The sequence below is a fragment of the Indicator indicator genome, chromosome 11 (genome assembly GCF_027791375.1).
Source record: "Indicator indicator isolate 239-I01 chromosome 11, UM_Iind_1.1, whole genome shotgun sequence".
Taxonomy (NCBI): domain Eukaryota; kingdom Metazoa; phylum Chordata; class Aves; order Piciformes; family Indicatoridae; genus Indicator; species Indicator indicator.
The window spans coordinates 3,915,387-3,942,995 of NC_072020.1; the positions used below are offsets into that span (position 1 = coordinate 3,915,387).

A 27,609-nucleotide genomic window follows, 5' to 3' on the forward strand; every position below is an offset into this window, starting at 1 on the left:
CATTCAGCTGCAGACAGTCAGTCTGTCCAAAACAAAGCTCCCAGCATAGCAGTCTAAGACTTGTTACTGGTGTGCCAAGCAGCAAATAGCTTCTTCAGCTGCTCTTCAGTAGATACTGCAGGAAGCATGTGAAAACTTCCAAGGCAGTGGAGTGACAACTCCACAAGAGTGCCAGCACTGCAGTTACTCATCACTGGGCAATCTAACTTCAGTGGTAACCAAAGCTGACACGTATATGCTTCTGTAACAAGGTAAATCTCAAATATCACTGTGCCTAGTTACCTGGCTGAGTAAGAAGAGCCTGGACTTCAAATTTACAGCCTTTAAAAATCCCTAAGCTTTCTGAAGTGTGGTCTTTTTACCCACTGGAACACTCCATACAGTTGTAAGCCAGGTGCCTGAAGATGCAGTCTACAGATCATCCATGCTGCTGAGTGAAGAAAAAGCCAAGCAGAAATTTACTTTTCAGGTCACAGGACTTGTACTGTTAGAGTCTACTACATGGAGTCTCTGAAGCACTGCAACAGTCATACACAGTACTTCAGGAACTGGTGTGGATCCCTAGCATGGGTTAAGCAAGGTTGTTCAGAAATTAGTTTAAAGTAGTATTTGTATTCAGACAAAGGGCTGTCTAAACAGTCCTACTGCTGCTCCCTCACATCACCTTGGGAGCTAGCCTCAGGAGGCCCTAAATTGGGCAGAAAGAACACCAACTAGTGCAAGACCTGGGAAAGGATGAGTGGTATGGTCTTGGGAGTACCTGTGAAATATTGCCCATTCCCACCACCCTCCCTCAAAAGAGTACCTTTTCACTGTGAGCTTACAAGGCAGCCAAGCCTGTCAGCAGAACTGGCTGTGTGTGATCCCAAAGTCACACACAAGTGCTGGGAAATACAGATGGATACAAAGAAGTCCCAAAGTGCAATTCTATTAGATTTATTATTTAAATAGTGGATGTGCTAGCTGTAAAAAAGGTGACTTCAGTGTTAAATACTTAATTCCATCCTAACAGTGTCCTCAGTCCATACAGTGCTACTTCTTACCCTTGAAGAGTACACAGCAACATGCAAAACACAGAAGAGAATAACTGCTGAGTTCTGGATTTATGCAAACCTCCAAGACATTTTTCCCCCTCCTGCCCCAATATTTGCAGTTATCTTCTCTTATAGAGAGACTTTCTTGTTCCATGCCCTAAAGAAAAAAAAAAAAAAAGAAAGATTAAAGCAAGCATTCTCCTTCCAAATAATGTATATCAATTTACTTCTGAAAAGAGGCATCAATGATTGCCTTTTCCTGTGGCAAGACAAGATACTGGTGGTTGTTAGAACTTTATACTCAGCCTCCCAGGAAGAACAAATCCTGCAGGAATGTTGTTGGACTTCAGAATATCCTAGTATAACAGAGTTCCATAAGAAGCTCAGAACATTTTCAATGGGCTATTGCAACTACATGCTTGAATGCATGCAAGAAACACCAACTCTTTAAGGGGTAAATGTAAGAAGTAGTTGGGGATTATGCAAGTTTCCTGGAAGCTTGTACTAAAAAGGAGCAGCAATTAAAGGTTTAACACTGGTGTTCAAACAATCTGACTCAAGGCCTGACACCAATTTTAACTAGTAAGATGCTTTAGTCTTAAGTTTGTTTCCTACCTTGCAAATAAACAGAGGATTACAATTCAGTGTAATGTACAAGTAAGAGAGTGTCTTTATTTAACTGAGAGAATATTCAGAATATTCAAATTGTTCTTTTCTAGAGGGAACTTTGATCTTTCAGATAGTTTCTTCTATGTACTGACCTTTTTCAAGGTATAACCTTTTCAGACTCTCTACCAGTGCTCAAAAGCATAGGATTTCCCCCTCCATTGTAGCATGAAGTTCCTATTCCATAGAGCTGAAGTTGTGAAAAAAGGACATTGTAGAGAGGCTGCTGCTGGTCTCTTCTCACAGGTAGTTAGTGATAGAATAAAAGGGAATGGCCTCAAGCTGTGACTGGGTAGGTTTAGACTGGACATTGGGAAAATTTTTTTTCTCAGCAAGAGAGGTCAGGCATTGGAATGTGCTGCCCAGGGAAGTGGTTGAGTCATCAACCCTGGATGTGTTTAAAGGTCTTTTGGATGTTGTGCTTGGGGAGATAGTTTAGGGTGACCCTTGTAGAGTAGGGTTATTGATTGGACATAGTGATCCTGAGGGTCTTCTCCAACCTGAATATTTGTGATTCTGTGAATTATCTATATGCAGTTGTGTTGTATCAAGTAACAGTATTATGGCTGTTGCTGTATAGCTTTTTTTCTTCAAGCAAAGTGATACATTAGCCAATACTTTTAAAAAGCTAGAACAGTTTGAAGAGCAACTAGACTCAAATAATCCATTTGGTGGATTTCTGTTTTGGTTCATTCCCTTCTTCTTTGCATAAGGAGAAGGAATGTAACCCGCTCAAGACTACAGCAGTATTCATAGCAAAGTGAGTAACAGTTTGAAGTCTGGCTTGCTTCTTTCTCATCTTGTCTGCTTTCATTTGCTATCATTTCACAAGCTAATATCCTTGCAGCTAAAACCAAGAACAACAATTCCAAGAGAGCAGTGAAAAAATGCTTGCAGCAGTGATTTTTGTTTTGTAGCTGTCAATGTACACCAACCTTTGTGTACACTTCTAGGCATCTCCCACACTTCTTCCTCCACTTCATGTCTTGTGTCTCTGCATTTTGAAAGTGGTTTGCCTATTCTTTTCTTCTTTAGTTTAACCAAAGGTGGGCACCCTGGAAAAAAAAAAAAAAAAAAATCAAGATATAACTGGTGTAATTTCTGCAAAGCATAGTCTTAAAGTCAATTTAAGGTTGGCTTTGCCTAACTGGCCTGTAGTATTCCTCTTTTCCCATCCTTTTACATACCAAATTTAGTGGCAGATGAAATTGACACTACAGGTATCAAGAGACCTTCTCTTGTCTAGTCACTGCCTAACCATAATTCTGGATGCACTGTATTTGGGTCATAACTTGCACAGGTGTTAACATGGCCAAAACCCAAGCTAGTGAGAGCTGGATAATTCTGCTTGAGTTCACTTTTCAACTGTTGAAGATTAATTGATGCTCTCCAAGTGAACCAACTCACCCATTGCCTTAAAAATAAATTAAAAACAATTTCAGCTCCTCAGACCTGTTAAGTTATACACCACAGGTATACAGCTCAGGAAGTCAAATTTAACATATGATATTACTGCTAAAGCAACAGATCTGGTTTAGTCAAACCCCCTTAAATGTAATTTGAAGAAATCAGTCCTAAGATAAACCATTTTAAAAAGGACATAATTCTGCTAGCACTTCTGAGACATCCACTGTCATGAACAGCACTCAATAAACCAGTTCTTGCTTGCTCATACTGAATGTGGTGGCCTCTTATGAACTACATAGGCTGGAAAAAGAGGAAGAGAAAGCTAGGGGTAACAAAAAGGCCAAACAGCCTCAGTGCACTGCAGCATCATTTCAGCAGTATCAGAGCAATGATAGTTATCCCAATAGGTGCTTGCTGCTTGTGTCATGCCTTTTTGAATGCTCCCTAAGAACTGAAACAGAGGAAATGAGTTCTACCTTGTTCTTTGCTCTTGGCTGGAGGCGAGACACTACTAGGTACTTGGCTGGTAAATTTGGGTTTAGCACCACTTCTAATCCAATACTCTTCAGGCCATATCCCCATGTTCTCCCTCAACAGCCTTCCTAATAAATAAAAAGTTGATTTAAGGTCAGAGTTTACTTTTGCTAAATGTTAATACACTGTTTGATTGACAAGTCAGAATGCAAAGCTACCTGCTGCATCTAATGGTAAGAGCCCATTAAAGTAAACCCAGGTTTGTGGAGACCACACTTAAATTACAAAGTGCTTTAAATCCACAGATTTTGTATAAAGGAAGGTGAAGAACACTAAGCCTGTTATTAGATCACCCTGTTACAGATGCTTTTCATAATACAAGGCTGCACTAAACAGCAGCCACTTACTAGAGCACCCATGCAACCAGTTAAGAACCCTGGCTGCTAGCTCTGCTTATTCCCAGTTCAGATGAATCCAGTTTCTACCAATATCAACCTTTATGAAAACAAAATGTTCTCCAGATCAGATTTAATCCCACTTCACACTGCTTATATGAAAATATAGCAAAGGTTTTGTTGCTAAGAGCAGCAGCAATTGGAAAAAAAAAAAAACAACAAACAAACCACAAAACAAACAAGCAACACATGATGATTTGATTCCTGTTCTCCAGGAAGGGAGAAGTTCAACAGGGTATGGCCACAATGAACTTAAGCCCATTTGACCCAGCTAACAGGGGTCTGTGGTGGGAGGGTCAGGCTGTTGGTCTAAACTTAAAATGCTGAGTTTCCAAGTTGTTATTATTGAGCAATGGTAAATTTCCTGAATTTTTTCACTAATGGGAGAACAGCAAGTATATAAAAATCTGACTCAAGAGGAGACTTTCTACCAAATCCTCTGCTGGCTGTGAAGATGCAGCAGCCCCATGCGAGAGGTAAAAAATTGCAGCAAACCTCCTCTGCCTCGAAACAAAGAAAAAAAGATTCTGCAGTACTTCTGGCTCCTAATCAAGCCCTGAGCTGCAGCAATCTCTAATCTTCCCACTGGTTGAAACTACAATTTGCAACTGCAGGGGTTTTGTAGGTGTGTTCTCAGCCATTTGCTTACCTCCCAAGAGCTTCCATAGCGCCCGCTGGTGTTCAGGACCTTCTCTCCTTGCAGTGGGCCTCTTCCTTCCATAACACCCATAGTCACTGTATGCAACTTCATCTTGTACTTTCTCCTTTGGTTTGTAAAGTACACCAATGTTTTCACCAAGCCCAATCCTATTTATTTTCTCTTGAACAGGCCAGCCGATAAACTGAGCTGGTATAGCATTTTTGGGTGGTTTCCAAAGCACTCTCTGGCCAACTGGGTAGAAACTACCTTTACTAGGTGTCAGGATTCCATATGGAGTGGCTTCTTGAAAGAAATACTCAATTTCATCCATGTCATCATCATCTTCCTCCTCCTCCTCTTCATCTTGCTCCTCCTCTTCTTCCCTCACAGAATATTCTTCAGAGTCCTCAACTTCTGGCAAACTCTTAGGTGCTTTGTTCTTGAGAGAATGGGTTTTTTTCTGACTAGAAGATCTAGGAAGGTCTCCCAGCTTTCTGCCTTTACTAGAAGCCTCCTTAGTCTTCACAGTTGAAGAGTTTTTGGAGTCTTTGTCATTCAAGCTGTTCATCTGCTCCTTTCCTACCACTTCATCTTCATTAAGGGACCCACCACTTGTAATCTTCTCTCTCTTCAAGCCCTCTGTACCTTTCTGGAAAGTGTACATGCTTTTCTGAAGCACATAGTCAGGGGCAAAATAAGACACTGGAGCATTATCAATGGATGAGCTTTCCTCTCTAGAAGACATATCATCAGAAGACAGACTGAGCACACTTGGAGGTTTCCTTTGTGGCAAACAAAGGCCATAGTCATAGTTAGTGTCCATACTGTCCAAACAAGCCAGCCAGCTGTCAGAGGGAACATACCTCATGGATTCGTCGCACCACACGCTGCCATCTCTTGGACTGTCATTGGCTGCACCATGGCTTAGATTCAGCTTTTTCTGCTGGCAGCTCAAGTCATCCATTACCTCCATACTGGGTGGAAGTAGTCCTGCTGGTTGAACCAAGCTGGGCTCATCTTGAGGAGTTTTGGAAGCTGTGGATTTTTTTGAGCTAGGTTTCTTAGCTGCTACCACATCCTGCCTGACTACTGGCTGCTCTGTGCTAGCAGATCTCACCAGCTCTGTCACTTGCACTGCCATGGTGTCATCTGAGAGGGTTTTTGCCTGTTGACTTGTAATCATCTGCTTCTCTGCATCCAGCTTCACTCCATGAGTTTGGACCTCACTTCCTTGTGTGGCTTCAACAGCCTGTTTGGAGGGGAGAGCAGTTTTTCTCTCATCTAAGGAAGCTCCTGGCACCATTTTCTCCCCTTCATGAGGGCCGTAGAGCATTCCTTCACATGAGCTAACAGAAAATAAGTCACGCTGCACTATGTTCTCTGGGACTGGTTTGCCACTTGCCACATCATACAAGGGGATAGTTTCTTTAAAGGACTTCCATAGCTGAATAGCAGGAGAGCCATTTCCATATTCTATTCTCACTTCTTCCTTCTCAAAGGCATAGCTGCCAGTAGGAAGATTTCTATACTGGGTAGACCTGGAAAGGCTCTTGTTATGAAGCTCTCTGTCTACCACAATGGAAGATCCAGACGAATCCTGATTTGTTGAAGCACTTTCAGTCTCTGTACCTATCCCAGAAGAAGCACAGGCCATATTTCCTGCATCACAGCCTTTCGTTTCTGTACCTAGGACATCTTGGTGCCTTTTTGGCTTGCTTTCAGGCTGTCTAGGATCAGTCTGTGTTTCTTTTGTCTCCATCTTTTTCCCAGAGGTACTATAGTGTCTAAATCTCGTTGCATGATAAAACACAGGGGAAGGTGGGGGACCATTAAAATAAGGCCTTCTGTTAACTCTTGCATGCACTGGATGCTGTGGAACAAAATATCCAGGGTACTCGTGGAGCGCAACAGAATAAAAGGGGAAATATGGGTTTCCACTTCGGTAGCCTGGGCATTGGGGATAAAAAAACAAGTAAAGATGAATATTTCTTCTTCATCCAAATCATTTTGATGAACATTTGCTTGTATAAATAGGGACAGCTGCAAGATCAGACACATAGGTAAGTAAAACCCTCCATCTGTTAATGCTTAGAAACAAATCTGGTGTGGAAATAGAGTTTGTAGCTTGTAGAGTTTGTCCAGATAAGCTGTTCCATAACAAAATTTCAACCAGAGCTTGATTTTGTTCCTTGGAACATAAAACAAAGAGCTTTCTGTACTGTTTTGGTGTTTTAGTGACTATGCAATAGGATTGTCTCTGAAGAAGACAGCAAGTGAACACAGGTATAGCATTTACAGAATGTATCTAACTATATAGTTTGTGTGGAAGTTTCTATTTATCCATACCTATAGTATTCTCATGGATATATGGACCTCAAATACGCACATTGAACATTAGGCACATTCTGGAGCTTTCTATCTGTACCATAACCATTCCTTAATAATTGACTTAGCTTTTAGTCTCTAGAAACAAGTGCTTGCTTTCCAGCATACAAGCTAAACATTCAGCTAACAGTTAAAAACTAATAATAAATTAATTCTACCCTAAATTCACAAGAAGCTTGTTAACAGAGATAGACATTTGTTTCTTCTTAGTAACTTACTATGCAGAGCTACCATAGGCAGCTCTCCTTTAGCTCACCTGGAGCAGGTACACAGTAGGGGCTGTATGCATGACTGAGGTACCATGGATTTGGAAAAGGTTGTTGTGCTGTTGGCTGTGCATAAAAAAAGGGTCTTGTATGGTTTGTGGAGTAAGATCCACTTTCTGAAGATGAGGCAGTATTCATTTCTAATGATTTTCAAACACTAAAAGAGAGAAATGAGCAGGATTAACCATTTTTAAAAACTTTAACCTAGTCATTGTTATGCTCTGTCAGAATACAAATGCTCCTCTTCCTGCCCAATAAAACCTGATCTTTCCAGAAGACAAGGACTGCCTTCAAAGAGAAAGCAGAAAACTGGTATCACAGTCAACGTCAAAGATTTTACTTCTTTCACAGGTTCATAAAATGGTTTGGGCTGGAAGGGACCTCCAAAGGTCATCTGGTCCAACCCCCCTACAGTCAGCAGGGACATCCTCCACTAGATCAGGTTGCTCAGAGGCTTGTCAAGCCTGACCTTGACTATCTCCAGGGATGGGGCCTCAACCACCTCCCTGGGCAACCTGTTGCCATGTTCCACCACCCTCATGGTACAGAACTTGTTCCTAACATCCACTCTCAATCTGCTCTTCTCTAATTTCAAACCATTGCCCCTCATCCTGTCACTCCAGGCCTTTGCAAACACTGCCTCTGCAGCCTTCTTATGGCTGTAAGAAGGCTGCTGTTAGGTCCCCCTGGAGCCTTCTCTTCTCCAGGCTGAACACCCCCAGCTCCCTCAGCCTGTCCTCATAGCAGAGGTGCTCCAACCCCCTGATCATTTTCGTGGCCTTCCTCTGAACTTGCTCTATCAGGTCCATGCACTTCCCTTGCTGAGGAACCTTTTACATGCAGCTCTCAGTATTAGGATTTATAATCCAAAGCCACAGGACCAGTAACTTTATACACACATGGATATAAAGAGTGCTCCAAAACAATTAGCCCCCAAACAAAAGGCCTGAAAACTAAACAAACATAACCCCCAAACAATAGCCTTCACCTAATCAGAAATCTGGTGCTTCATGAAAACAACACTTCTTGGTGCTAACAGGTATGTTGTGTCTGAAACCACAAGACCTCTACTCATTCAGGATTAGCACTTGACAATATACTTAGGAACAGCGATAGCTAACATGGCAAACAAAATATTTCAGTGACACTATGCTTCCTGTGCTTAAATTAATCGATTAGTAACAAAAAACCCCAAACAAACAAAAGGCATAAGTTCTTGTTCAAAGCCATACAAAATTCACAGGACAACTTCCTCCCACACTTCTGTGTCCCCAGTTAACACACTAAGCTCAGTCCAGTCCCACCCATACCAGTGATACATCCATCTTATGAGCAAAGAGAAATCACAGAAGGCTCAGTGACTACACAAACAACAAAATAGAAGCTTAATTCTTACAAGAACATAAGCACTTCAACGTTACAGAAAATAAAACAGAGTTCAAGGACCTGTTTCAAACTAGCACACAGTTCAGCCTAGAGTCTCAGAAAGCTTTCAGGAACGCTGGAGCCCTCTTCAGTTTCCATCTAAAAAGGCCTGTCCAGTTCTTGTAAGCATCAGAAGCCTACAGATGCCCCTCACTCTCCTTATCCAAAGCTCCCAGAATGATCTTGACTTCGAGAGCGTGATAGAACAGAAAAAAACAAACAAACAAACCATAAACAAAACAAACCAAGTCCTCAAAAAACTACACTACTCCTACCCCCTTAGAGCCCCTCAAAACTAGAGTCCATGCTTGCTGCTTACAGCCCAGCAAGAAACTAACCAAGCTTTGGGCTCACCCTCTTTATGGCAGGCAGCTGCTGCTTGTCCACTCCCCCTTCCACCTGGGGCTCATTTGACAATGACCTAGGAACCCTTTTCCATCAGTGTATGGGAGGGAGAAACAAAGCACAAGAATGAAAGTAAAAGCCTGCAGCTGCTGTATCAAAAGCTTGCAGTCTTGCAGACTTTTAAGCTGCACCCTGAAGTGAATCCAATGTTTCACTTTTGTTGTTTTAGAACTTGAATTAAAAGGAAAAGCAGACAGAAATATTACCAATCTTCTGCCTAAAATCGCTGTTAAAGACACTTTTTGCCGGGGAGAAAAACAATTAATCAGATACAGCAAAGCTTGCATTTGTTTCTGAAGTTCACCTGTTGTTCAGTACAGAGTAAAGGGAGCGATGCCCTTCCCTCACAACATGGTGGGCTGACAAACGTGATGTTCTTCGCATGTGAACAAGGGAAATGTATTTATTCTGCCACACATAAGAGTTATGAAATGTGAGACTGTAACTCAGCTCTGCCAGGGGTCTTTAAGGGAGATGAGAATCTGGGTGGCCACTTGGCACCTTCATGTCTCTGGATGACAGGGCTCTGATGCTGGGAGTGATGGCGAGAGAATGAATGCACTCTGCAAGGAGATGAGTGACCAGAGGAAATACGAAGGGGTGTGGACGCTTAGACACTACGGACCTTTCTAGGTTGGGAAATTCCTGTCACGTCTGGGTGTTTTCTTTCGATAATGTTCACATTAAACTTATCTGTGGCACTGGAACACAAACTGTAAAATGCCTCACCCATGCGGATGACAGAGGACTGGAACAGGCTGCCCAGAGAGGCTGTGGAGTCTCCTCTGGAGAGATTCAGACCCCACCTGGTCACGATCTTGTGCAGCCTGCCCGGGATGAAGCTGCTTTAACAAGACAGTTGGATGTAGATGATCCCCAGAAGTCCCTTCCAACCTCCACCGTTCCGGAATCAACCGTTAAGGCCACAGGACCTCCAGGCTGCAGTGAGCGGCTCCTCCCAGCAGGGGGAGCGCTGCAGCCGCCGCCTGCGCCGCCGGAAGCGCGGGCGCGGCCTCCGTTGCCTGGGCGCGCGGGCGCTGGCGTAGGCAGAGGAAGCGGAAGAGGAAGCGGGGGCGGGCCGTGGTGCCCGGCCTGGCGCGCTGGGCTCCGTGCATGCGCAGTGGAGGTGGCCAGGCGCGGCGGCCGTGCTCTGGAGGATGAGGAGGCGGAGGGCAGCGCGCCTGCGCGCCTAGGGGCCGCTGCCTCCGCAGGCTGGGTGCGATCGGATCCTCACCTCCTCCTCCGCTTCCCTGGCCCCCTCACCCCTGGCTGCCCGTGTTCGGGACGCTAGGTAGAAGAGGAAGCGGCGGTCGGAGGTTTGTCTGTGGTGACTGGGCGGGGAGGGAGGCGGCAGTGGCTCTCCCGAGCTCGCGTCCCGCCGCGCCGTGCGGCGGCTGCCGCCCTCGTCTGGCGCGGCCGTGGGGTCCCGTTTCCCGTCTCCTGGCCGGCGGCGGCCTGCGGGGCCGGAGCAGGGGTGGGCCGGCATCGCGAAGGATCCTTGACTTCGGCGGCGCTCCCGCGGCGGGAAGGCCCGCGGGGAGCTCTGCGGCATCCTATCGCTCCCCGCCAGCCTGGGTGCGGCTCCCGCCTGCCCCTTCCGCGACCTGCTGCCGCTCCCGCCCGGCAGCTGCGGCTCCTGGGCCCGTTGGACACCAGCAGAGAACTGTGGCGGAGGCAGCCCGAGGAAGAAGGCGAGGTGGCTGCTGGCCTGCCTCCACGCCCTTGGCCGGGGCCGGCTCCTGGCGCGGCGGAGCTCGGGAGAGTCGGGAGGAGCAGAGGAGAGGGAACCGCGGCGGGCTCAGCCCTGCGGCCGGCGGGGCCGCCCCTGACCCCCCGGAGTGTGCCGGTATTCGCGGAGCGGGAAGGTGCCCTTCTTTCTTACGGCTAGTGGGGGTTTTCTGAGGGAAGCAGGAAGGAAATAAAGCAGCGGTGGAAGGAGACGGCTCACCTGGATGTCCGGCAGAGGAAAGAAATATTGTTTCCTCTCTAGTCCCGTAAGCAGGAGGGGATCGTAAACTCTTGTCTGTAATGGGCAGAGCAGTTTGGCTTCCAACTTTCAGTGCCTCTCTTCAGTGGAGTACGTTGGGATGTTTACGACCTCGGTGCGTTTTTCCTTAGAGGTGCTTGAAGGGACAGACACGATGAAATCTAGAACAGCACAGCGATGACATTGCCCTTTCTTGGGTTTGCCCACTTTTCCTTGTCAGTACATCTAGTTGTGTGAGTGTACGTAGTGTCCGTGCTTACAGCGACTGAGGGCAGGCTACAGGGCTTATATGTGGATTTGAAGAGCCAAATAATTCCTGGTGAGCGTGTAAACTCTAAATGCATGCATAGTGTAGCTTTGAAGCTAGCCATCTGCATACCTATTTTTTTTCTGGTATTTACTACTATTTCTGTCCTGACCGGGATAGATACTTGCTGCTTTTGAAATGCATTACAGTTTAGGAATGGATTTGTGTTGTAGCTAACACCTGCATTTTTAGAGGTTTCCTTGCAAAGCCACAGCTTGGCTTTCAGTGTTACACAGGGGACCTGAATGTGGGTGTGCTGTTGAGGGCTGTCCTAGGGCTGTATCTGCCTGAATTGTGTTAAGATGCATTTAAGGAGGTCGTTAAAATACACAATCAACTTAGTTCAGTTTCTTATAGATGCATCAGGAGAAAGAGGTAGTTTTTAGTATTTAGTATGCTTAGGTGTGTAAGTCACATGGCCTCATGCCCTGGGTATATGTGTCACACCTCTTTCCAAATGATTTGTGTGTGTGGAGTAAAAGGGTCCTGTTATACTCAGTGTTGTGTAACTAGCATCTTGCAGGAGCAGGCTCAAGTGGAAGAAAGGATGTTGCTGCTTATTTACTATTTTTTTGGCTGCATTTTGGACAACCAGTTGGGGGGAGTTTTTCAGGCAGGCTGTTTTGTTTTGGTCATGTGAGTAGGAAACTAAGGGGAAGTGGTGCAAGTTCTAAAATTTCTCTTCATTAATTTAGTGGCTGTTGCATTTGGAGAATAAATTTTATACGCATGAATAAGATATCCATTATAAAACACTCAGCCTTTCAGAAACTAACTTATGGTTAGTAAAGCTGCATTAATTATTAATCTAGTTTCTTAATGTGGAAATGCTTGAATTTTTAGTTGAGCATCATACCTCCAAGTGAATATTTAAGGGAGTGATGTATACCTGTGAACTGGAATTTAAGTTGTTAAATAAACCAGATTACCTTCATTATTCAAAGGGAAAAAACAACCCCTCTTTCCTGTACATACTTGATGTGCATGGCTGGATCTTAGTGCTGACATCCCTGGCCTACTTTCTTTCAAAGACTGATTTTTCCAAAACAGGTCAGGTCTTCCCACAAAACAGAAATGCCCTGGGGGATGGAAACTACCTGTGCTCCCTGTAGAAGGCCAGTTGCCAGGTTAAGCTGTTGGTTTATCTTGTGCTAATTTCATTTCTGAACAGGTATTTCCTTTAGTGTATTGCTTCCTTTAGGAGCAGAAAAACAGGAAAGAAGCTGGTAATGAAGACTGCATTGTGACCAAACGTGTTGTTAGCGTGGAGCCTGACGTTTCTGGTCTCTAGCTTCTGCATCATTTCAGAAAGCTCACCTGCCTCTGAGTTGTAACTCGCCTCCCAAGTGTAATGTGTATGGAAAATAGTAGTGGTTTCCAAGTGAATAGTAATTTTCAAGATGATAATGTTGTAGGAATAAACTGGTCCTTATTTTTTTGTGAAATTTCATGCTGTTGCCTTATTAGAATCTCCTTGATGTCCTCGGGTTTCTGGCCTGTAGTGCTATCAAAGACACCTTTGATGGCTTTTGAAGAGAGGAAAACTTCCAAGTCTGGAACTGCTTCATCAATTACCTATTTCTTTTTTGCTGCCAAGGATGCAAATTTGATACAGTCCTCAAGAATCTACAGCTTTCAACTGCTTTTTCTTCTTTCTTTCCTATCCTTGAGATCTCTTGGCAAGGTGTATTGATTTACATCACTGATTTTAATCGTTTTTAGTACTTGCATTCCCCCTTTTGCTTTTAGTTGATACAATAATTTGGAAAGGGTGATTTGTAACTCGGCATATCCTTAACAGTAACTTAAGTATTGAAGTGCCTGAGCTTGGTGGTTTCACTGCAAGCTGAGAGGATTACTATCTCTCCTCACAGGAATGCTTGTGTAGTTTGGCTTACCCTTGTTGAGTTCTTAATTCTGACATTTTATTATGTTAAATATAGTGAATGACTCACTACTTTAAACGTGTTTTTACTTGTGAGTTGTATGAAGCTGCCCTTGGATGGAAATGGGAATTTGATTAAAAGTGCACAAAAGTTGTATTTAAAGCTTTTTTTAATTCAGACTAGGTTAAATAAACGTAATGGCCAGGGAAATAAGTTTTGGATGATTTTTTTTTCCCCTTTTTTCCAAACATAGAGGTTTATTAAATGTGAATTGTAGTTAGTGAAGTTAGAATGAGAAATATTTAGATGGCTGAAGATGTGGATAGGAACCTGCATCCTTTCATAGATCTTTATTTCCTATGTATTTCATTGGAAGTTAGGCATCTTAATGGCATTTTCAGAAGAACTTCTTTTTCTAGTATCAAATTGTCTAAAACTCAACAACAAAAATTTGCATGTCTATGTATCTGTTTTTTCCCAATTTGGAAAAAAAATAAACCAAATTTTATTTCAAGAACATTAGACCTTTCCCCACTAATTCAGTTGGAAATAGTCAGTGTCTCTATTGCATGTTACACATGGAGGTACAGTGTTAACACTTCCATGTGTGTAGTACAGTATCTGTGTTTATCAATCTTTGCCTGACCTCAGAAGATAAACAGACTCAAGGAAGGCAATTAACAGCCTGTCCCATAACTCATTAGCATTTGATGACTAATTTTTGGAAAGGTTTCATTCTGATTTGAAGTCCACGAACAAGTGTTAAAAGCCTCAGCACTGAAATGACTTAAGCTAAAAGCAATTACTTCATAACAAACCCTCTTATTAACCTGCTACTTAATGATTCTCTCCAGCTAGATAGGGAGTTACTTTCCATCACTCTGTAATAACTTTGTTTGCAATTCAGTACTGCTGTGACCTTCCAGCAGCTACCTACCAGTCCTGTTTTAGAAAGCTGACTTCCAAGAAGTTGCCCAGAACGAATGGTCATTCCAGTAGCACGACTGAAGAGGAAAGTCTTACTCACACAACTTGTATTCAAGGATTCTTTTTATTCTATTAGAATTTCAGTTCAGGATATTAAGCTAACTTCAGCCATCGATATTTTCATCCATAAATCAGCAGTGTTCACCACTGTGAGCTCTACAGGAGACTGCAGTGCATCTGTGTAGACATCTCTTCAAGTTGGTGGATTTTCAGTTAGCTGAGGTCTAAGAGCTGCATGCTAACCAAGTGTGGCATGGTGACAGATGCTAGGTTGGGGCTGAAGAGAACTGAGCCTCTTACAGCTCTCATTTGGCAAATATCTGGCCCTGAACAAGCTGATTCTTATTTCAGTGCCTCAGTTTTTCAGCCTCAAAATTGAGGAAAGTATCTGCTTTAAAATTGTCTTGAACTCTTCAGAGAGCTGTGAGAGAGGTAAGTAGTCTACCTCTGATGACTTTCCAGGCAAAAAAATATGTTCCTGCTCCACTTACCCTAATGTTTTGAACAGATCCACTTCTCTTGGGCAAATAAGTGATGGTAATTTTAGACCAGAAATTCAGGGAGTCTTAGAGTATGTATTCCTCTCCTGAGGACTATTTCGTGTGATTCCATTACAAGGGAATGGGATGTGACTGCTGACTTTGTGATACAAATTTTAGTTCTGCAGCAAATAGTTCTCACTGGCAGCAAAACATAGTATGGATGTGGAGAACAGGAATCACGCATGTACCATGTTCCTATCATGTGCCACCTCCTTGGAGCACATCATGAAGATAAGTTGGTTTCAGAGCAGCTGTAAACCAAGGACTCCAGCTTTGTGAATGGACAGTACAGAGGTGGTTGACATCACATTCATGTTCTGCAACAAGACTCCTGTCATCTCCTCAATCTTGCCTGCTACTGGGGGTCATACTCAGATGTTCTAGCTATTGATAGTAACTAATGTCACAGTTTCAACTTGTCTTCTGCTGAACAGGTCTGCTTTTTCAGTTACTGTCAGCCGCATGCTGCCAGGAGCGTCTTTAATCTTACTAGCAGGTGTTTATCAATTTCTCCCTGGCATCTTCAGCTGGTTCTGTTACTGATGCCTAACCCAGTCCATTTCAGTTTTGCTCTTTTCTTTTAACCTGTTTCTGAAGACTTACATTTAAAATTGCATCAGAATGGGAAGTTGTAGTATCAATGACTTCTTTCGCTAAAACTTAATAGTGCTGGAGCTTAATCCACTGCCTGGTATTGTTCTTTAAACTTTATTCCTAATACAGAACAACAAAGCTGTGGAGAGACCTGGGATACCAGGAGAGCCACGAGCTATTTATTTCTGGGGGCCTAACACACTTAGGAAGTCTGCTTGTCTCTGTAGCCATTTAAAGTTCAGTGCAAAATCTGTCAGTGGATTAGGTTGCATGTTAAGCTGTTATCAGATAACCAGGATACTGGTCAGTGATGCAGACAGGATGCATACTAATTTGGTGGAAAGAAGCTGTGACTTGAAGCAGGTCACTGCTTTAGGTGAGCAGTATCTTTGTGTAACTTTGATATACTGGTGGTTTAGTGACTGGAGTGCTTAAGCCCCTGAAACTTGAAGGTCTGAAGTCAAGTTTTGTGCTAATATCTGTTAACTGCAGCAGGCAGTAATCTCTCCTTCCTCCTTCTCCTCCAAATATTAACACCTTTTCTGTTCTTAACTAACTGGCTTCAGTTGAACCAACACTGAACACTGGGTTAGACTATTTTGACTGTGATATTCCTTTTTTGTCTATGTTTCTTCACTGAAAGAGAATGGTGACACTAAATTAGGAGTAATTAAAGTGGTATTAATTAAACATATCTGTTTCGAGCTGTCTTTGAATTGTATTACAGGTAGGGCTATGTTGAAATAGCAGATCTTTGATAGGGCTGGCAGGTATTTCTTCAGCCTTCATCTTGCACTAAAGCATATATTTCTGTATGGAATTTCAAGGATGTTGTTTCAAGGAAAGCATTTCTGCAGTCACTATTCATCATGAACTATAGTGATAGTGATGTCTTGGACTTTAGACAAAGTTCCCGGTTATTCCTTGATTTTTGGAATATGAAAGAACAGTGCAAGATTAAATCTGGAGGTATTTGATAGATGTGGTACTCTGGTATGCTTTGTGATTTTACTGTCACAACTATCTCATCCTTAATTATGTTTCTACGATTCTGTGTTCACATGGAAAATAAATTCTGACCCCATTTTTAAGAGGAGGAGAAACATTCAAACAAGAAAACAAGACTGTGGTAGCCTGTAGTCATTGCTTTATAACCACCCCCAAGTGTTCCAGCATCCCTTTGCTCAGATCATCTCCTTACTTTCCTCCTGTCTATAGCAATTGTGCTCACCTATGGGAATGACTCCAGGGAAAAATGGAATGTGAAATGTTAATAGGTGAAGCCCTTCTGAAGAGAGAAGATGAGTAAGCGTTGGGAATTAGGTGACTAGGCTTTTTTCATCTTTAGCTCTGGCTCTGCTTGTTCTCTGGTAGAATGGTAGAGGTAAAATGAAGGGGTTGCTGACGATGTTGAGTTTAGCTGGAAAATGATGGAACGGTGAAGAAGATGCATTTATATTCTAGCAGCCTGGTACTGATAAGCTTTAAGTAGACAAAACCACAAAGTAGAAAAAGTAGCTGTTTAATATGGAAATGAGAGGAATGTGGCTGTTGTATCAGTGATTGAAGGAAATGCACTCAGTGGGAAAGCTGGGTAATTTTTGGAAGAGGAATATAGTCTTACTGAACCTCTTTTTAACTTTCCAGTCTTAGAATCTGTGTTGATGAAATAAATAATCTTAGTGGATGAGTGTAAGTCTTGATGCGAATGCATGCAGAGTCTTCTGCTTTTCAGTTCTCTTTGGCTTTTTGTTTGTTTTTTCTCTCTACAGGAGTTTTAGTGCAAGTAATTATTACCCATGTAGAAGTAAGTTTTGCTAGACAGTTATTTTAAGGGGTAATTATGAAAGATTATCTTTTTTTAAGTGCCAATGTGTAAGTTAATCTTATTTTCCTGCTTTCAGTCACTCAAGCGCAGCCACTGTTCACGAGATGTTACCACGGCATCTACCTCAGACTTTGCTTTTGCTCATTCGTTGGCTGTGTCATAGCTCTCAACAGGAGCCCTGCAGACACTCTTGAAAGTCTTGAACAGCTTGTGACATCAAGTCAAAGCATGATGACCTAAGACTACGTCCAAGGCTGAAACAGCGATTCAGCAGTCCAAGATAGAACTGCCTTTTTTTTCAGTATCACTTCTGAAGGACTCTCTGCTGGTTTGTCCCTGCTTACTTCAGAAACATTCAACTGACCTTTCCCTGGTGAAAAGATCCTGACTTTTCTCTCTGGTCCTGGAACTATTAATGGAATGCAGTCATGTCTACCCAGGACGAGAGGCAGATCAACACGGAGTACGCTGTATCCTTGCTGGAGCAGTTGAAGTTCTTTTATGAACAGCAGTTGCTCACTGACATAGTGTTGATCGTTGAGGGCACTGAATTTCCCTGCCATAAGATGGTCCTTGCCACGTGCAGCTCATATTTCAGGTAAGTATTCAAACTAGGATCTGTTAATTGTAGAAAATCCGTGAGACCTGCTTTTGAGCGCAATATTACTTAATTGCTTGACAAACTGATGTGTTGCAGAGAGTTTTTCAGATCAGTGAAGTAAGTAAAAAACCTAAATACTGTTATTTGCAGTTACTAAAAGAGTAAAATCAAATTTCCATCGCTTACTCTGGATAGGCACTGTAGTTTTTACAGTAAGTAAAAAAAAAAACAACACACTTATGCTGGTTCATTTTCTTCAGGGAGTTCACCAGGTCTGAATAATTAGTACATTTCTTAATATTCATATTTAATACTTAACTGTTTGATTTTTTTTTTTTTTTAATTCCCCAAGGTGAGGTAAGGAGATTGAGACTTGGCTATGCAAATTCCATTCTCATGCTTATTAGCTGCAGTTCCATTGCCATGTTTATTAGCTGTAGTTTCTTAGCAGAAGTCTCTGTTGGGAGCAGGAATTGCTGTGCAAGTTCATGGCTTCCTCTTCCCAGTCATCAGCAAAGAAGCCAAAAACTCTCCTCTTTCCTGAGAGTCTTGCTGCAGTGCAATGTTGGTTTGTTTTTCTTTTTGTGTGTGTATGTTTTTTTGGTTTGGGTGTTTTTTCCCTCCACTGAGATGCTGTTGCAGTTAATTCAGTAGCTCCTGCTTCCCAGATGGCCTGTTTTTTGTCTTCTCCAAAGTTTTTATTAATAAGATGTAGAGTGCTACTACCTTTTGCAGATACTTTCATGAGGCACCATGATTTTTCTGCAGCAATTAGACTTTTTTTTATTTGTTGTTGCCAACACAGTGTAATTAATGTGCCTGTCTGGAAGGAATTTTGAAGCAGGAACCCAGCCTTAGTGACATCCATGCACATTTTACCCCCCTGATGCATTCTGAAAGGATTCTAACTTCTTTTCCTGTTTAATCAAGGGAAGGTTTGCACATTCCATTCTCATGTTGAGATGGGCTTGCTACACAGAATGCTTCTAAAATACTTTCTGTATTTTGTCTGCTTTCTTGCATTGAACTATTTGAGGATTAATTTGTAACTTTCACAGGAGGTTTTGTTGCTGCTGGGTTTTGTGTTAACTTTTTTCATCTGGGTTGAAACAAACATTGTGTGATCACTAGGTACAGACACTGCTGGCGGCCTCGTGCAGGTGACATAGTTCCAACAGCCCATAAAGTAACAAGCACTGGAAATGTGGCCAGATTTAATGTGGGTGGCTAATCATAAGGTTGGAAAGCTGTCAGGAGTCCATGCAGTGTGCTGTGCTAGAATATGCAGTCAGATCTCTTATTCATACGTGTTTGTTTATTATTTATGGAATGAGGTTTTGGCGCTGGTTGAAAGAAGCATCAGGCTTGTGGTTTTGTCATGTTCTGTTTTTCTTCTCTGGTTTACAAAAAAAAAAAAAACTCATCTTCCTAAATTTAGCTTTATTATAAAAAATTGATAGCCCTTAGGAGGCTGCGTGGAGAGGGGGATGAATAGGAAGCATCTCTTGGCGTGATCCCTGCCTTTGTGTATGAGTGCAGCCAGCTCACCTTCCATCTTTGTGCTTGAATGCTGAGCTGAGGCAGCACAGCTCAGGCATAGGCTGCTCAGCAGTGTGAGAGCATGCACTGGAGCCAGACTCTTTGCAACAGCTGCCTCTCCCTGTCTAGGAAGAGGAGTCTGCTGGCACTCATACTGCCTTGCCTTTCTCAAAAAGCTGCATGGCAAGTTGATGCTGACTTGGCCAGTCCGTGATCTCTCCTCAAAGGCAAGTTGGCTTGAGTTAAGGAGCTTAGAGGATAACAGAGGTGGAGCACTGTCTTTATATCAGATGCTTCCTAGAATGGCTTTGCTTAGGGAGACTATCTCCATGTCCCCTTCACCTCTGCAGCTGGAGGCAGGACTGTAGGGTGCACCAACCCTCTCTTCAGCCTTCTCTCATCTCTGGTTTCCTGAGTATTCCCAAATAAATATAAAGAGTCTTGAGCTGAATTTTCAATGCAACCTGAAATAGCAAATGCTCTTAAAAATCAATATCCCCATTTTAATAAAGGGGACAAGTACCTGGCTTACAGTTCTAGAATCTTTTTAGTTCTTAGCTGTGCTGCAATTATAAAGCCAGAATGGGCAAGATGTATAAAAACCATTATGGAAACTAACTTTTTTTTTTTTTAATTGCCTTTCTGTTTTTTTTTTCAAGAAGATGTAATGGAAATATTTGTGCTTTTGTTGTTGTTCAGACCAAGTCTGATTGGTTTTTAAGTCATACAGGCTTGCTTTTCTGCACATTATGATGAATGGTTTATAAGAAATTCTTCAAGGAGTGCTAGTCCTTGCTCCATTTTTCTGAGCTAACTTTCTCCTTCTCCCAGAGGGTTATGCTTTTTCATATGACTTAGCTCAGTCCATTGCATAAATCTACTGCTTCTGTTTTGGACTCTAAAATCTAGCTATGTATGTTTCAGCAGTTTCCTGGGGGATATTTCTTCCTTCTTATCACCCAACAGAGGAAAAGTATTAAATTTCATCATTACATCTCTGAATTCATTAGAGTTCTCTGCTGATTAACACAAAAGAGTTTGCATAAATGTATTTCTATATAAGGCATTCAGAGTACCTTTTGAATGCTCTGTACAAATGCTTTAGCTTAAATACTAGATGGTAGCCTAAGGCAAATACTAAACACTTGTAAAGAGGCATCTGGAAAGACTGTTCACCTTGTGGAGTGTCATCACCGAAGACGTAGAGGTGACTATTAAAGATCACTGTACTTACTGCTGATCCTTGTCTTGTCTGTTTCTCCTCAGAGCCATGTTCATGAGCGGGCTGAGTGAAAGCAAACAAACACACGTACACCTGAGGAACGTGGACGCAGCCACCCTGCAGATCATCATCACCTACGCCTACACGGGGAACTTGGCGTTAAGTGACAGCACAGTGGAACAGCTTTATGAAACTGCCTGCTTCTTACAGGTAGGAGTGTTTGATTTCAAGGGTGAAAGAACTGCTTCTAATCTCCACACCGTTTTTTTCCCCTTTATCTTGTTAAATAGGTTTCTCTGTTCAGCATTTCCAAAATACTTCTGTTCTGTTCCTCAGTATAGACAGCAGTTATTTGCCAGATGTTTCAGGCACTCATCCCTCCTTGCTTTCCATTCTCTATTGAAGGTGGAAGTCAAAGAGGGCACTTCTAACATTTAGACAACTAGTTCCTCCAGCAGACATAATCATAGAATCATTAAAGTTGGAAAAGACCTTTAAGATCTTCGAGTCCAACCATAACCCAACTACCATGACCACTAAACTATACTCTGAAATGCCACATCTACAGCTTCTTGAACACCTCCAGGGATAGTGACTCCACCACCTCACTGGGTAGCCTGTTCCAACTCCTCACCACTCTCTCAGTATTTTTCCTAATGTCCAATCTAAACCTCTGGTACAACTTAAAGCTGTTTCCTCTTGTGCTGTTGCTAGTTACTTGGGAGAAGACACCAACCCAATACAACCTCCTTTCAGGCAGCTGTAGAGAGCAATAAGATCTCCCCTCAGCCTTCTCTTCTCCAGACTAAACAACCCCAGCTCCTTCAGCCACTCCCTGTATGCACTCCAAACCCTTCACCAGCCTCATTGCTCTACTTGATTTCTGTGAAGCAGCTGAGTAAGTCGCTGCTGTACTTGAGCATATATTCCAGGCCCAACCTGTTGATCCATACTAAATGCAGGTATTTTTACCTGCTGCTGGTAGGTGAAGGAGCAGATTGCATGCAGCCATCCTGAAGTGTGTTTCTTCATTGCCTTCCAGGTAGACGACGTGTTACAACGGTGCAGAGAATACTTAATCAAAAAAATCAACGCCGAGAACTGTGTGCGGCTCTTAAGTTTTGCTGACCTCTTCAGCTGTGAAGAGTTAAAGCAGAGTGCTAAAAGAATGGTAGAGCACAAGTTCACAGCTGTGTACCACCAGGAGGCTTTCATGCAACTGTCCCATGACCTACTGATAGATATTTTAAGCAGTGACAACTTAAACGTGGAGAAGGAGGAGACGGTCCGCGAAGCTGCGATGCTGTGGCTGGAGTACAACACGGAGTCGCGATCGCAGTACCTGTCCTCCGTCCTCAGCCAAATCCGCATCGATGCGCTTTCCGAGGTCACACAGAGAGCCTGGTTTCAAGGCTTGCCACCCAACGACAAATCGGTGGTGGTGCAAGGGCTTTACAAATCCATGCCCAAGTTTTTCAAGCCTAGGCTGGGTATGACGAAAGAGGAGATGATGATATTCATCGAAGCTGCTGCTGAAACTCCTGGAAGTCTTTATTCTTCTGTCTGTTACAGCCCCCAGGCAGAAAAAGTTTACAAACTCTGCAACCCTCCTGCTGACTTACATAAGGTTGGGACGCTGGTAACTCCTGATAATGACATCTACATAGCAGGTGGGCAGGTTCCTCTGAAAAACACCAAAACTAATCACAGTAAAAGCAGCAAACTCCAGGCTGCCTTCAGAACTGTGAACTGCTTTTACTGGTTCGATGCCCAGCAGAACATGTGGTTTCCAAAGACGCCGATGCTGTTCGTTCGTATAAAGCCATCCCTGGTCTGCTGTGAAGGCTACATCTATGCAATCGGAGGAGACAGCGTTGGGGGAGAGCTCAACAGGAGAACTGTGGAGAGATATGACACCGAGAAGGACGAGTGGACCATGGTCAGCCCCTTGCCTTGCGCCTGGCAGTGGAGCACGGCGGTGGCTGTTCACAACTGCATCTATGTCATGGCACACAACCTGATGTACTGCTATTTCCCCAGGTCGGACGCCTGGGTGGAGATGGCTATGCGACAGACAAGTCGATGTTTTGCTTCGGCCGCCGCTTTCGGTGATAAAATCTTCTACATCGGAGGACTGCACATCGCCAGCAACTCTGGGATAAGGCTGCCCAGCAGTACTGTAGACGGGTCTTCCGTAACTGTGGAAATCTATGACGTCAATAAAAATGAGTGGAGGATGGCAGCCAACATCCCTGCCAAGCGCTATTCCGACCCCTGCGTCAGAGCTGTTGTCATCTCCAACGCTTTGTGTGTCTTCATACGAGAAACCCACATGAACGAGAGAGCCAAGTATGCCACCTACCAATACGACCTGGAACTGGACCGCTGGTTTCTGAGGCAGCACATATCTGAACGTGTGCTGTGGGACTTGGGGAAAGACTTCCGGTGCACTGTAGGAAAGCTGTATCCATCCTGCCTCGAAGAGTCCCCATGGAAACCTCCAACGTATCTCTTCTCACCAGATGGAGCTGATGAATTCGAGCTGGATGGGGAGATGGTTACTTTACCACCTGTATAGCTCCCAAATTAGACTGCACAACTGCTTCTGTGCTCAGTTATCACTAAATAAATAGTTGTGAAAGCAGAGGGCCGGAAGCAGCAACGTCAAACCTGTCTTTCCCGAGTTGTATTTTTTATGCCCTACCTATCACTCGCCGCCATTCAGTACGAATCAGTGGAATGAGCAGATCTGCTTCCATAACCTAAAATACTATTACCTGATAATTGAGAAACATGTATCTATATCATGAGCTTAAGCATCTGACTCATCTAAAGAATTTCTAGCTCTATGAAATCTTGGTTCAGGCAAATTAGCTTCAGAAAAAAAGGGGGGGGGGGAAGTAGTTACTGTTTCTAGGATGATGTCACAGCTCTTTCAAAAGTATCTTCCAGTTATATTTGAACTACTTCTGGATGGTCTACTTAAGTGCTAGTTCTGTAACTGTCAGTGTGGCCTAATTAAGGGACTGTGCTGCACTTCCTAATATCCACATTGGTATAGTAATGCCATGAAAAGAAAAAGAAACAAATCCCATGGATCTACCTGTGGTAGGAAGGGTAGATCTTCCATTGTATGGTAACATGCAGGGCAAGATGACTGCAGGTTCAGTCAAGCTGTACTCTTAGGTGCATGTATTCTATTTTCACTAACTTATACCTGTCTGATTAGAAAACAGGTCTTCCAAGCAGCTGGTAGTTTACCAGGTGTGGACTTAAGTTGCTGGGCTTGCAATAGGAATTGTCAGCCCTCATAGTGCGGGTCTCTGTGGAGCTTTCCTCAGTAAATGCCTCCACGTTCTGTATTACAGTAACCTTGGCTCATGTATATTCCTTCCTGCTGCTGATGTATTTTTCCATTGTAAAACAAAAAAAAGTTTTAGTGTGGATTAACCAGGTCTTTATTTTCTGTTAATTTAATAACAAGCATTACTGTAGTGTGATTGTGTATAGATATCCCTTAGCTATCAGGTTTTTTACTTGGGGGGAGGAGCGGGGAGGGAGGGGGAGCAAACTGTTCAGGAATATCCTGTGCTGTGTGTGCAGGGGAGCAGATGACTTTAGTGCTGCTCTGGCATTAATCCCAGGAACCACTAGCAGTAGCGGGGCGCCGCCAACCTAACCTAAACACAGGTGCTTCATGACAAACCTTACTAGCATGTTCAGCTGCATCATGTTCTGGCACTGTATTTTGAATGACATTAATTTATTAAAAAAGACTGAATCCGACAGAGTTTGGCTGTGCTTTCTACACTTATGTCACACACACACACACACACACGCATGCTTCCACCAAGGAGTTTGGTGAAGGTGACTTGAAAGAGCTGAGCTGTGAAAAGCCTGGAGCCAGGCATCTTAGCTGATAGTGCTTACTGGTCAGTGAAAGCTGTAAACTGGGCCTTCAAGTCGAGCTGAGGAGTGTGTGCACCTTGAATCCCCCACCACAGCCTTCATAAATCAGCACTTCTCCAGTCATGAGACACAGCCTGAGCTACTGAAACTGAAAACCAAGGGGTGCTAAAGAGGTAATGAGGAGTTCTTTTCAGCAGCTCAGAAGATGAGGGACCTATTTTCAGTCTTCATTATGGAGAGCAGATTGATTTATTCCATCATGTAGACTGCCACTGGCTTCTCCTTAATTCTCTTTCTTATGCCAGTAAATAGAACTGCAGCTTTCACAAAGATGACACCTATCCATTTTTGTGGCTAAGTCTCAAGTGGATTTACAAAGCTCTGTCTTTGTACACTTAGTAAAAGGGTTTGACTGCAAAGGAGACTTTACAAGAAAGTAAAGTTCTCCCTAATGTTTTGAAATTTTGTACCATGTAGGGATTTATAGGACCCAGAATAGTGATAGTGCCCACGCTGAGAGGCAAGCCACTGTTTTTTTCCCTGGAGGTGCCCCAGGATGTTTGCATTTAGCATTACGTCAGTGTGGGGTTTTTTAAACACCTGAAGGGCTTAGGTGAGAGGGGAGAAGTGACTCAGGGGATCCTGCTGCTAGGTGTGTTTATATTGCCTTCATGGAGTCTGGGACAGCTCGTTGCAAGGCCGTTTAAGGAAGTATGCCCTAAAACCGTGACAGTGCTTCATAATGCCCTTTGGAGTCTGCTTTAGGACAAGGCTGTGCAGAGTGGATTTGCTCTGATACTGAGCACTTGCAACCTGAGTTTAAAATCTTATCTCTGGTTTCTTACCAAAGGGGGAGAAAAGGAAAAAAGGTAAATCTGAAGAGGAGATAGGGGCCTAGAGTGCAGTGGGTGCAAGTTAGAGTTGCTTCACACAGCCTGGAGAAACTGCCCTTGCTGTAATCCATTTAGGGTTTAAAACACTGCCTCCATAACTTGCTGCTACTCTGCATTTTTTTGTATTGTTGCTAGATCCTATCTGCATCTATGTGGTCCAAGATGATGTAGTCCCTTTTTTAAAATTAATTTCCTATAAATGACATAGTTCTTAAGACTTCCAGTGACTGTTCAAGACATACTATTTGTTCACTTACACAACTAGGTGCTGCAGTCAGTATTGAGTCCAAAGGAAATGGCTGGCAAATGCAATTCACAAGTCTGCATTCTTTCCTTGCATAATTTGAGAGGGGAAACTGGAGGCAAGCTGTTGGTGTGTACCTGGAAATGTCCACTAGCAGCTGAATTAGAGAAAGACTTCTGTGGGAACAAAGACAACAACTAAATGCATCTCATTTCATAAACAGAACAGGTATGGTTAAAGCCCTCACAGTTCTGAACTGGAATCTTGCTACAAAGCTCCAGCCTAATACCAGCCTATTAACCTGTACTTGGCTTTGAACTGCATTTACATTCAAGTTTCAATGTACCAACTTTACACATCCTCCAGCTTTGCTGTATTTGTAAAAACTTTGCTTCTTTCTTGGTAGAGCTACTTTAAATTGGTCCTATGTAGTTCTACGTCCCCCTATCTGAAGTAATAAAAAGAAGCCATCTGGCTTCTGCTCTTTTGCAATGCCTCCACTCATTCTCACACTTCTTTCAATACCTAACTGCAAGTTTGAGTTTTGTTCCAAGAGAACCAGTCAGATGTAGGGTGGTGAATCATAGAATGGTTTGGGTTGGAAGGGACCTCCTATGGTCATCTAGTCCAACTGCCCTGCAGCAAGCAGGGACATCCTCCACTAGATCTGGTTGCTCAGAGTCTTGTCAGGCCCAGCCTTGTGTGTCTCCAAGGACAGGGCCTCAGGGACACCTCTCAACCAGACTTGGCTGCTCAAGGCCTCATCCAGCACGGCCTTCAACACCCAGAGGGAGGAAGTATCCACAACCAACCTGGGCAGCCTATTCCAGAGTCTCACTGCCCCCCTACTGAAGAACTTCCTTCTAAGCTCCAGTCTAACCCTGCTCTCTCCCTCAGCTTCAAACCATTCCCCCTTGTCCTACTGCAAGACACCCTTATGAAAAATCCCTCTGCAGCCTTCCTGTAGGATCCCTTCAGGTACTGGAAGACAGCTCTAAGGTCACCCCTGAGTCTTCTCCAGGCTGAACAATCCCAGCTCCCTGAGCCTGTCCTCACAGCAGAGGAAGAAGGGGAATCAAGTAACTTGAGTAAGGTCCATTATTTAACTGACAGAAATGATCCATTTCTGTGGTTTTTTTTCTTTCTATGAATCCAAACTACTTCTAATGCTTGACAAAAATTGGGGTCAAGACCAAAGCCATTGCAGAACTAGAGCCCTGTGCCTGCTTTTGAAAGTCAGTCTCTCCTCTGCTCTAGTATTAAAGACTCGAAACGCCACGAAGCAGTTTGTCACACGTCTTTAATCACAGCACAATGATGTAGTGTTTCTGCCTTTCATGAATACTCTGTGTTGCCCTTTTTAATGAAAACTAAATACCTGCAAGAGAGTAAATTTACACTTCATGAACAACATGATGTAAATTTATCTTTCAGTGGGTTTGCACAACTACCTGCATAGGGTTGGATAAAGATTTAACATTTTAGAGAATTGCAACCATATTCTAGACACAAGCTTCATCTAACTCACAGCTGAATGCTCCTCAAGGCAGTTAGCTCCCTCCTAGTGGAAACTGCAATTTACCAAATCATTCTCAGCTAGGTACAGTGGCAGTGACAGCAGAAGTTTCCAAATAGCTCACTCTGGCAGAGACCTGGATGTGCAGCAATCAGTTCACTCAGCATTCTGGGTTTGAGTAGATGCCATAAATCCACATGAACCATTTACTATTTAGAGCTAAATCTACATCAACATTTTACACTTCATACCTACAGCTCTTACCCATGTAAGAGAGGTCTGTGACCTGCTAAGATTTCAATCAGTTCACAATGAACAGCACCCAGTAGGGAGTAAAAAAAAAAAAAACAAACCAAAACAAAAAACACTAGAGGATCCTCTTGTCCTAAATCTGCAG

General features: G+C 43.2%; 2 protein-coding genes across 2 annotated transcripts; one reads left to right on the forward strand and one right to left on the reverse strand.

Annotated features, from left to right (window-relative positions):
- Positions 1-1,512: 1,512 nt before the first annotated feature.
- On the reverse strand, positions 1,513-7,465 carry LOC128970093 (uncharacterized). The gene is made up of 4 exons (XM_054385113.1): positions 7,318-7,465; positions 4,686-6,623; positions 2,636-2,755; positions 1,513-1,538 (listed from the first exon to the last, which is right to left on the reverse strand). Exons 1-4 carry the CDS (start codon positions 7,463-7,465, stop codon positions 1,513-1,515), a joined length of 2,232 nt encoding a protein of 743 aa, XP_054241088.1.
- Positions 7,466-17,372: 9,907 nt separating this feature from the next.
- Positions 17,373-23,470, forward strand: KBTBD2 (kelch repeat and BTB domain containing 2). Its single transcript, XM_054384848.1, has 3 exons — positions 17,373-17,886; positions 20,695-20,860; positions 21,693-23,470. Exons 1-3 carry the CDS (start codon positions 17,717-17,719, stop codon positions 23,226-23,228), a joined length of 1,872 nt encoding a protein of 623 aa, XP_054240823.1. The 5' UTR covers positions 17,373-17,716; the 3' UTR covers positions 23,229-23,470.
- The last annotated feature ends 4,139 nt before the right edge of the window (positions 23,471-27,609 follow it).